The sequence below is a fragment of the Plasmodium brasilianum genome, chromosome 2 (assembly GCF_023973825.1).
Source record: "Plasmodium brasilianum strain Bolivian I chromosome 2, whole genome shotgun sequence".
Lineage (NCBI taxonomy): Eukaryota > Apicomplexa > Aconoidasida > Haemosporida > Plasmodiidae > Plasmodium > Plasmodium brasilianum.
In genome coordinates, this window is record NC_090115.1 from 711997 (window position 1) to 723105 (window position 11109).

The 11109-nt window shown below is 25.0% G+C and overlaps 2 protein-coding genes across 2 annotated transcripts; one reads left to right on the forward strand and one right to left on the reverse strand.

The window, feature by feature from the left end:
• Positions 1-1448: 1448 nt before the first annotated feature.
• Positions 1449-7352, forward strand: MKS88_000745 (uncharacterized protein; the record flags this gene model as incomplete). Its single annotated transcript, XM_067218741.1, has 1 exon — positions 1449-7352. The coding sequence occupies one exon, from the start codon at positions 1449-1451 to the stop codon at positions 7350-7352; it is 5904 nt and encodes a 1967-aa protein (XP_067075527.1).
• Positions 7353-8565: 1213 nt separating this feature from the next.
• MKS88_000746 (eukaryotic translation initiation factor 2 subunit alpha) lies at positions 8566-9925 on the reverse strand (the record flags this gene model as incomplete). Its single annotated transcript, XM_067218752.1, has 2 exons — positions 8566-9398; positions 9772-9925. The coding sequence occupies 2 exons, from the start codon at positions 9923-9925 to the stop codon at positions 8566-8568; spliced, it is 987 nt and encodes a 328-aa protein (XP_067075528.1).
• Between the last annotated feature and the right edge of the window lie 1184 nt (positions 9926-11109).

Consider the following 11109-nt stretch of genomic DNA (forward strand, 5'->3'; position numbering starts at 1 on the left):
TTCGTTTACATATATTTATGAGATAAAAAATTTCTTATTATTCTAAAGTAACACTAATTATATAATAATATAATTCTAAACAAAGGAAAAGAGGTTGGCGAGTCACCATTTTTTTTTTTTTTTTTCAAAAATTGTGGTGCATAAAAAATGTAAATTTCACTGGATATTTGAAGAACACATATATTGAAATGTTAGGAAATTGTTATAAAAAATTTTACTTAAATATAAAAGAGAGTTACAATTAAAACTAATTACTTATTAATGCATATGTTTAGAACTATTTTTAGCTTTATTGTTCAACTTTCCCTTTCTTTTTTTTCCTTTCTTTTTTTTTTTTTTCTTCCTTTCTCTCATTTCTTGAACTTTATCCAACATATACATTCATTCTTTTAATATGAATTTAAAAAATTGTTTAAAATAACTTGTATATAAAGTAGAAAATATTTTATTATTTACATTTTGGTTGTTTGTACCTTTTTTTTTTTTTTTTTTTTTTTTTTTTTTCTTCATATATATATATATATATTTATAAACACATGTAATAAAGTCACAAAGGTTATAATTATTAAACTTGGGCCAAGAAGATTTGTGCTGTTCGTTTTGTAGAAATAGTCAGTACTATTTTTTTATTTTCTAATTTTTTTTATTTGATCTTTTTCGGTTTTTTCCTCTTAATATGAATAAAATAATTTTGGGACGTTATAATTTTTTATGACCACAATAATAGTTTAAAAAAAAATAAAAAGAAGTTACAAAATTGCGTCTCTTATACCAATTTGGAATTTTTTTTTTTTTAATATATCTGCAAAAAAGCAATTAAAATAACTGCAAAATTTATGAACAAAATAAAAAAAAAAATTACGAAATAAATGCATTATCAACAATTTTTTGAGAGAAAAAATAATTTACTATAAGAGAAAATTATAGAGGGAATATATACTCTATAAAGAGATAACATTTGTGGGTGATGGATGAAAAAAAAGAAAACATAAAAAATTTGTGTACAAAAATAATTATATATTTATATTCGTATTCATATATATGTACACATATATGTAGAATGAAACAGCGCAGATAACGCATCTAACACATATACTAATAGCGCAGAAGGAACTTTATTAATGAGCAAGTACTTGAAGCAATAAAAACATTGATGATAAAAGAGTTAACAATTTTCGAAATTGTGGGAACATATATAGATAGGGTACGCAGGGAATAATTCAAAAAAATAAATAAGGTTAAATATGGTAGTTCAAAGGAAGGAAGTAATAATCGGTTAGTACGTACACATACATATATATACACGCATTTATAGATACTTAAGTAAATATATACACATAACCACTTATATATGCTTTCAGCCACTTACAATTATATAAAAAAATAATATACATAAGGAAGGCTTTTTCAAAATGAACAGGAGCAGTTTTATTACCGATTAACAGAAAATGAAAGAATTATCGATAGAAAAAGAGTTAGAACTGATATATGAATACATGACATCATTTGAACATTTAATGAGGAATTTTAGTGATTATATTAAAAGAAAAAAGACAAAAAGAAAAGTTATTGAAAAAAGTGATTTGATAGATAAATTTTTTCTTAAATATTTAAATAAAAATATACCATCCAAGTTATTTCTTCATATGAAATGTACAAGAAATAGTAATTTTTATGAACATATTTTTCTCTGCACTTTTTATCAAATTATTGTAAAATATATAGTTTATGACCCGTTGTTTCGGTATCAAAAAAGTTTAGAACATGATATTGATGAGGAAAGTGGGGACTTTCAAAAAGAAGGAAGTAACAATATATACTTGGAGGGGAATATAAACAGTTATAGTGACACTATATATATGGATGATGATGAGAAGTGTTTAGGTAAGGAATTATTTGATGATGATGCGAGGGATCGTGGTAAGGAAAGGTTTGGTGATGATGGAAAGGACGGTGGTAAGGTAAAAGCTCCTAAAATAGAATCAGTTGAAGCATGTCGAAAAAATGATGATACGTCAAAATTAATAGATAACACAAATACGTATTTTATTTCACGGAAAAGCAAAGAGAAGAAAGAAAGAATAACAAGGGAGGTACTTGATATTATCGAAAAAGAAAACTTAAAATTCCAAAAGTTAAATGATGAATATTTTATTCTTAATTTGACATATGAGAAAATATGTGACCTAATATATTCCTTTGGTATCGTATGTTATATATTTGAATTTTATTCATTTTTTAAGATAAAAAATATTAATATTATGAAAAATAAAAAATGCTCATTTAATTTCTTTAACTGGATGTTTGATATAAAATATAACGTTTTGAAAAATATGAATTTAAGTTCAGTAAATAAAAAAAGTAAATATAATACAAAAAATGAAAGTGATAAGAATTGTTCTTTGGGTGAAAAGTTATATGATGACATTACTATTAGTGATGTCAAAAAATGCATGAATGATGAAGAAACTTACTGTAATGATAACAGTAATAAAAACAATTTTTATAATATTGAAGGTTTCAGTAGTAATAATAAATTTTTTGAAAATGAAAATTCTTTTGTTGATGAAAATTTTCTAATTTATATGTTAACTAAAAAAGAAGACATTGAAAATATTTTTTCATCGTACAATGAAGAGAAAAAAAGAAAAAATCATCCCTCAATGAATTATGGGGAAAACATTCTAAATAACAGCATTTTAAATGTTGAAAAGATAAGGGAAAATAATAACACTATAAATGAAGAACAGATTATCAGTAACAATTATCTTGAGGGTGATGGTAAGTATAGAGAGAATGTAAATAACACTGTAAGCAATGTAAACAATTTGATTAGTGGAAATATCGATTTTTTAAAGAGCGCTCAATTAAATAATAATATTAATGGTAATACGCATAATATAAGTAGCATGAATAATATAAGAAGCATGCATAATATAAGAAGCATGCATAATATAAGAAGCATGAATAATATAAGAAGCATGAATAATATAAGAAGCATGAATAATATAAGTATTAGGAATAATATTAATGATGTGGATAGTATTAATAGTGTGAATAATATAAGTAATAGCAAAACAAAAAAAAATTACGAAATAATAAAGGCCCATTTAGAAAATATATACGTTAAGATGAAAAATGTGAAAACATCGAGACTATACGTATCGTTGTATTTATATGTGAACTATGTATTTGAGTTTTTAGATGATAATAGCAAGAAACATTTTAAGAAAATAAGTACTTTCAATTTATGTTTTGATGAAAGCACATATGAAACTAAAATTATGGACAATTTATGTATGGTAAATAATTTAAACAATTATTGTAGTAGTAACTTAAGTAAGAATAATGATCATTATTTAAAAAAAAAAAATTTCATTTCATTTCATTTAGGTGGTTTTATTGAATTTATTAATAAAAAAAATTCATCTAATAAAAAAAATGTTATAATGCATTTAAAAAAGTACATTGATAATGATTTATTTAATGACAAAAATGTGCTATCTATTGAATATAATGAGATGGATGATAAGAAATATAAGAATATCAATGAACATGATGAATATTACAAGATTTGTTTTAGCCATAATGGGGGGTATGAACAAGAGTATCTGAGTAACAAAAATTCCATTTTGAGCAGTGGTAATGATACTTGTATTGGTAAAGATAGAAGTAACAGTAATGATATCAATAAATGCAATGTAAGGAATAAAATTAACGGGGAGGAAAATTGTAGAAAGTACAATGAATCAAAAGAGGATAGGGGACAAAAAAACAGAGGTAAAAAAAAGAAATTGAAAAATAAATCGAATGGTTATAATAAAATAAATGGCTCAAAACGGAAGAATCATGATATTATTGATAACAGTATTTTTTCTAATAAAAATGAAAAAAAGAATAATGCTACTTCTGTCATAGTTCAGATAAATAAATTTGTAAATGATTATATATATATGTTTATTTCCTATGTTTGCCTAAATGTCATGAAATTGTCTATTTTTTTAATAGATAAATATAATATAACTATACCTAATAAGTATATAGATCTTAGCTGCTATATTTACATTTGCCAAATGAATAAGTTAAATTCGAATATACTATATTTTATAAGCAAGTATAATATACATCATTATATATTTTCAAATGATATAGCTAATAAAGATCTTAAAGCGAATTATCATATATATAAGAACATTGAATATAATGGCTTAAGTACCAAATATAACGATTTTCATTTTACGTTTATGGGTGACATTGTATCATTTCATGACATATCAAGAAGAAGACATCATAATAAAAGTTATACCAACTACAATCCTTACGACAATTATTACAAGGGAAAAAGGAATTACCTCACTCGTAACGGCGCAAAAGATGGATACGTAGACTGTTCTGGAACAAAGTATAACAACAGCAGTAGTAGCAATAAAGACAATCAGAGTAAGAAAGACGGAGGATGTAATAATAATCTCAGTTTATGTATAAGTGAAGTGTGCAACTTGCCAAACGGAAGTGGTATCAAAAATGACGACTGCTACTTTTTGTCGTCATCTCATGTTAAAATGAACACAATTTATGACACTCATAAAAACGGCCATTATTCAGTACAGTCTCAAGCAGTGTCATCGAATACAATAAAAATTAATTCAAATAGTAATGATTATGTGAAATGCACAGAACTAAATAACAAGTGTGTTCCTTATGAATATACTAAGGAAAATCAGATGAACTCCTTGTATGTATGTTTGTCACCTAACAATAATTTAAATGAAGAAATGCAAGGAAAAATGCAAACAAAAGTGCAGAGAGAAGTGGAAAAAAAGAATTTTAATAATTCCCTTTTGGAAGAAACCAAAAGATACGCTAATGAAGAACAGAACAATTTAAGTATCAACCCTTGTGTACCCGAAGAGAAAAGTAGTGGTGCTGTCAATTCATTTGTACAAATGGAAAATATAAAGAACGAACGATCTTGTTCATCATATATTAATATGAATATTAGTAACAAATGTGCTGCTGATAATTCTTACAGTAATAATTGTGAAGAGGAGCAATTTCATAATAACAGTAACATGACCAAAAAGGGGGAGGAGGATATACATAATAAGACGAATAAATATAGTAATACATTTGAGGAAATGAAAACAACTGTTCAAGCGTCTAATTTCGAAGATAAAAACAGCACACAAGTAGGTAATATCATAAATTGTAGTGGCAGTGGTAGTAGCAATAGTAATGGCAATAGCAGAAGTAACAGTGGCACTCCACTTCTGGGAAAGAACGTTAATAATAGTACGAATATGAATAATAGAAGATATGTGGAAGTACTTTTTAACATCAGCAAAATTAGTAGCATAAATTTTTTGAACAGTGATTTATACCCAATAAAATTAAATGTAATGTATAATTTACATTTGAATGAGATTCTTATGAACGATACAAGGGTTTCAAATATTGTAGATCATTGCAGAGGTGACAAAACATTAGAATTAGAATTAATTAAACAAAAGTTAATAAACGGTAATATAAAATATGCAATTAAGTTAATAAAAATATATAATTATGAGTTGTTGCAATTTCCTAATTTATTCTTTTATTTAAATTATAAATCTTATAATTATCTTTTAAGTACTTTTGATAGAAAGTACATTATTTACTATTTGTTTGACAATCCAAAGTATTTGAAAGTATATTTTAATGTATTATTAAAAAAAAGGAATTGGGAATATTGCCTCATGGCATTATATTTCTTATATCCTTTATATATCACATCAGAAGATACAGATTTTCGAATGTTATATTTTTTATATTTTAAGCCTAAAAAAACGAGGAAAATGAGTTATAGCAATAATGTTATAAATAATGAACAATACCCAAGGCACTTTGAGAACGATTATAGAAGAGACATAAATGAGAAGTATATACATAATATAGCAAATTACAGTAGTAATGATGATAATACAAATTACACTTTTAATAATATTTGTTCTTTTTTAAAAAGTGAATGTGTTATCATAAATGATACGTATTTTACATTTAAAAATGAAGAAGTTATGCCTTGTGATAGTGTTACTAGGAAAGTGTATAAGTTGTCTGACTTATGTAAATATTTTGATATGTTTGAAAAGTTTAAAAAAATAAATTCAGAAATTATTAGAAATTCTTTTAATTATTTAATTAAAAGGAATGGAACATGTGCATGCAAAGGGAATTATATTTGTATAAATGATTTGGGTTCCTCCTTAAAAGAAGTTGTTTTAGTAGAAAAATTTGATGATTTTTTTAAGTTATATGAACATATAAAACAAAATGAAAAGATAATTTTTATAGATTCTGAATGGAAATGTTCAATATTTCGTGAAAATCCTATAGTCTCCATTTTTCAGATTGCCTTGAAAAATAATTCATTGTCTTATATAATCGATATGAAAAAAATAGTTGTTGAAAATTATGAAATTAATTACTACATTTCGGACCTTTTCAGAGATCAAAATATTATTAAAATAGGAGTAGCATTTTTAAACAATGATATGTTGCAATTTAGAAAATTTTATGATATTATGAATATGCTGCAGTGTGAGAAATATAATAATATATTATTAACTCAAAATAACAGAGGAGAGGGTGAAGAGGGGGAAAATATAGAATATAGGGAGAATAGAAAGAGTAAGGAAAATAGAAAGAATAAGCAAAATGGGGAAAATAAGAACTTATCCAATAATACGTATACATTAAGCGATTTCAAAGTTGGCATTAACAACACAACGGACTGTCATATGTTATTAAAAAAAATTATGAAAAATGTAATGGAGAACAGTAATGATAGCAACAACGATATGAATAATGAGAATAAGTATTACTATTTTTATAAAAATAATTTCAGTTTTCCTGATAGTAGAAAAAAGGAACGTCAAATGAAAAAAAATACTAATCTAGATGATGATATAAGTTATAAAAATATATTCCCTGTAAATTATTTTATAAAATACAAGAATAATGAATCTTTAATTGATAAACATTTGAATACAAAATGTGAAACATGTAACAAAATTGGTATATATAGTTGTATACATAAATATTATGATTTAGAATATATATATATAAAATATTATGAAGATTTAAAAACATACTTTCCTCATCTTAAAAGAAATACGAGCTTTTCTGTTAAAATTTTTGGAAAAGCTTTACTCCCCGAAAAAGAAGTTAATAAAGAATGTCAAATAATTAATTGGAATTTTAGACCACTTTCCTCAAATGGTGTTGAATATGCAGTACTAGACGTGCTCATTTTGAAAAATTTTTTTAACTTAATTCAATCAAAATTGCCTTTCGTTATTGAATGTACTTTATAAATAATAAGAAAGCGTACTAGTTGATGACATATACATATATAGAAGTATGTGTATGTATATATGCATGTTTTATGTATGTATTATGTATGTATGTATTTTGTGTGCATTATGTATATATGTATGCATGTATGTACGTGCATATATCGAAGGTATATGTGGTACTTTTGTTCATTTTTAATTTATCTTATGTTTTCCATATGTTATTATGTTTAAAAAATTTTGTAAATTTACAATATTCGGATTGACACACCTTTAAAAAAGTCTATTAGGATTATTTATTTTACATATGAGTTTGTATATGTGTTGCATATTAGGCACACGCATATGTTATTTGCTTAAACATGCATAAATACATATATATATATGTTTATATTAACATTTATATAAAATGTTTTCAATTTTTGACATGTAACCAAATTTTTAAAATATTTTTTAATAAAAAAGCGCTTTTTTTTTAAATTATTAATAATTACTAAGCGGGTAATTAAAATATTATTTTTTTTTTTTTTAAAGATGAAAATGTTTTATTTTGTCTAAGTATTTTTTTACACATGTTTTATTTTATATTATTATTATTATATTATTTTAAAAATTTTATACCATTTTTTTCAATAATTTTTTACAAGGATGTAAACAAAAATTTAATTTTTGGTAAAATGAAAGAAAAAATGCACACCAGCTGCGTATGCGCAGGTGTTTATACGTACATGTATATATATTAATATACATGTGTAAAAATACATGTGTAAATATGCTTGTTTATATAAATATATATAAATATGCATATATATATAAATGTGTAACTATATGAATGATGCAAAAAGGAAAAGAAAGCAGTTCACCTATGTGCTAACAAATTGAAAAAAATTCATGTAACTATTTTCTCATGTTAGGAGAATATATTTTAAGGTAAGTGTAATATGTAATTAATGTAGCAATGGGATAACAATATTTTTTATGTTAAAACTTATAAAGGAATAAAAGATGTTCACATGAAAAACATGAGAAAATATGGTTTTGAATTAATTATAATTTCATATTTATGATGCTAAGCAGTGGAAAAAAAAAAAATACAAAATATGAGATAAAAAAAAGAAAAAGGAAAAATGTTTCCTCCCTTTCATCTAAACTTCATACCAAAATGGGAAAAATATTTTTCCCCTTAGAAGTAAAATTCATACCAATTTTATTTGTCACATTGCGTATCCTGTGTTTAATCCTCTTCTTCCTCCTCACTTGAATTTTCTTCATCTTCGCTTGAATTTTCTTCGTCTTCATCACTACTATTGTAGTCTTCATCGCTAGATAGTTCATCATGCTTGTCTAACAATTCATCTAATCTTTTTTCGTCATCCCCTCCTATGACCAAAATTTCACCTTGCTGTTTAAAATCGCCTCCTTTGTATTCTTTAATTTTGTCACTAATAACTTTCATAGCTTCTTGAATTTTGGACATACCAAGATCTTTATCATGGCATGAAGTAACGATAACATATTGGGGAGGTGCTATTAATTTGATATTAATAGTTACTTCGTTATTCGAAATTTCCTTTCCTTTTTTTAAAGCTTCTTTAACTGCATCAATACCTTCATAACTGAAACACCAAACATCTATTCTTCCTCTTAATCTTAATGCTTGAGGTGTTAATCTAAGTTTTATATCTGCAAGGAGAGATTCCTTTATACTTTCATCTAAATCTAAATCTTTAAAAACAACATCAGGATTCATAGTTGCTTCTTTTAAAGCATCAAATGCATGTCCATATTTTTGATATAAGGGCCAAATGGCTTTTTTATTTAATTCCTCAACAGTCATATTGTGTTTTTGTGCAACATGCCTAACTGTTTGATGTACTTTCTTAGATTTGGAAAAATTCTCTTCACATTTAATTATATCTTTCGGAGATACCCTTCTTTTTGATAAATCGATATATCCTTTTTGATTATCAACTCTTAACACTAAAACTACTTCATGCCTACCTACACGAATTAATTTATTAACACTTCGAAATCTTCTTTTCGATAATTCAGACATTAAAATCATACCTATAAAAAAATTAGGTAAGAGTGTGCACAACTATGTTATCAAATGCTACACTCGACAGGATAAACAAATTCATTTAAAGGATGAACCATAACTATATGCATATGAGCTCTGCACATTATGAGCCTACAAAAACTTTGTGCAGTAATTAATAATTCCATTTGAGTAAGTATAATTTATTTGATTCTCTCACAAAAAATGTTAAACGTGCCATATTTAAACGTTGGACATATCTGCACGTGGGAACGTTCATACGCCCATACACACGTATATATGCATACATACACCTATACATATACATATATATATACTTATATTCTTATCCGTTCTCATTTCCCCTCCCCTTTGTTATATTACTTAATCTTTTTCATGTACCTTCCATATCATTATACTCCAAAATGGAAACATATGCCCCCATATCCTCAATTCTGTTAACCTTAACCATAATCAAGTCGTCAACTTCGGGAAACTTCTTTTCATAAAAACGACAATCACCTAAATCGGCTTTGCTCCTCCCAAGTTCCGCCATTTTTACTTAAAATTTAAAAGTGTGATTTTTAAATAAATTTCGTAAATATAAAAAGAAAATTTTGTTATAAATAAAATTACATTTAATAAGTAATAATCTATTATATCATTGATATAACAGCTTTTTCTTAAAAACGTTTTACACAAAAATGGTAAACTCGAAAAGATTATTTTCACGTTATTCAAAAAAGGGAAAAGGTGAAAAAATGAGTGTATTTATATATATTTACATTATTTTATAACTTTTTCAAGCGTTTATCTATGCATATATATATTATTAAGTCTCGGGAAAAGAAGTTAATGAAAAGAATAAATATTAAAAAAAGCATGAAATTGTTTTATTGAGATTTAAACCTTATTTATAATAATTATTATTTTATTTATTTATTTTTATTTTATTTTATATAGTATAAATCATTTCAAGAAAAAATAAAAAGTAAACTGTATATATTACAACTTGAAACGAAACGCATACATTTTAATTTTTATTTTATTCTTTTATATGCCTTTTTTTTTTTTCCTTTTTTTTTTTTTTGATATTTTCACTGAAAAATTTAGTAAATTTTTTTTTTTTATAAAATGAAGTGTACACCATGTTATTTATTTTAACCGTACGTACTGTATTGAGTGACTGTAAGAGGTTTGATTTTTTAACAAAAAAATGTATAAACCTTAAGATATAAATATATACAAATGAATTTGTATCTATAAGTATGTTTACATATATGTATTTATATCTACGTAATATGTTTGAATTCAAGTTTTACGCTGAGGAAAAATTGTACAATATCAAAACAGAAAATAAAGTCAGAATCCTGCCAGGGATACATACATAATATATGCAGCTTTATTTGTGGAAGGAAAGCTCGAATTTAATGTAGTAGCATTAAAATCAATAGAGTATATTTTTTAAAAAAAATTTACGAGGGAAAAGTGAAGAAATTTTCCGTTGGAACCTCAATATATAGATGAGTAAAAAAAAAAAAAAAACTTTCGAGTGGCGAAACTGTATCTACTCTTCGAATTTTTGAAAAAGAAAAAATACCCATCTAAATATGAACGAGACACATACTCGTTTCGAGTACTTCTGCAAAATATGCCTAAGTTTAAGCATATTGTATATATTTGTAAAGGAGTAGCATTTATTATAAAGGTGAAAAAAAAGCATATTCACAAAGAACTTAG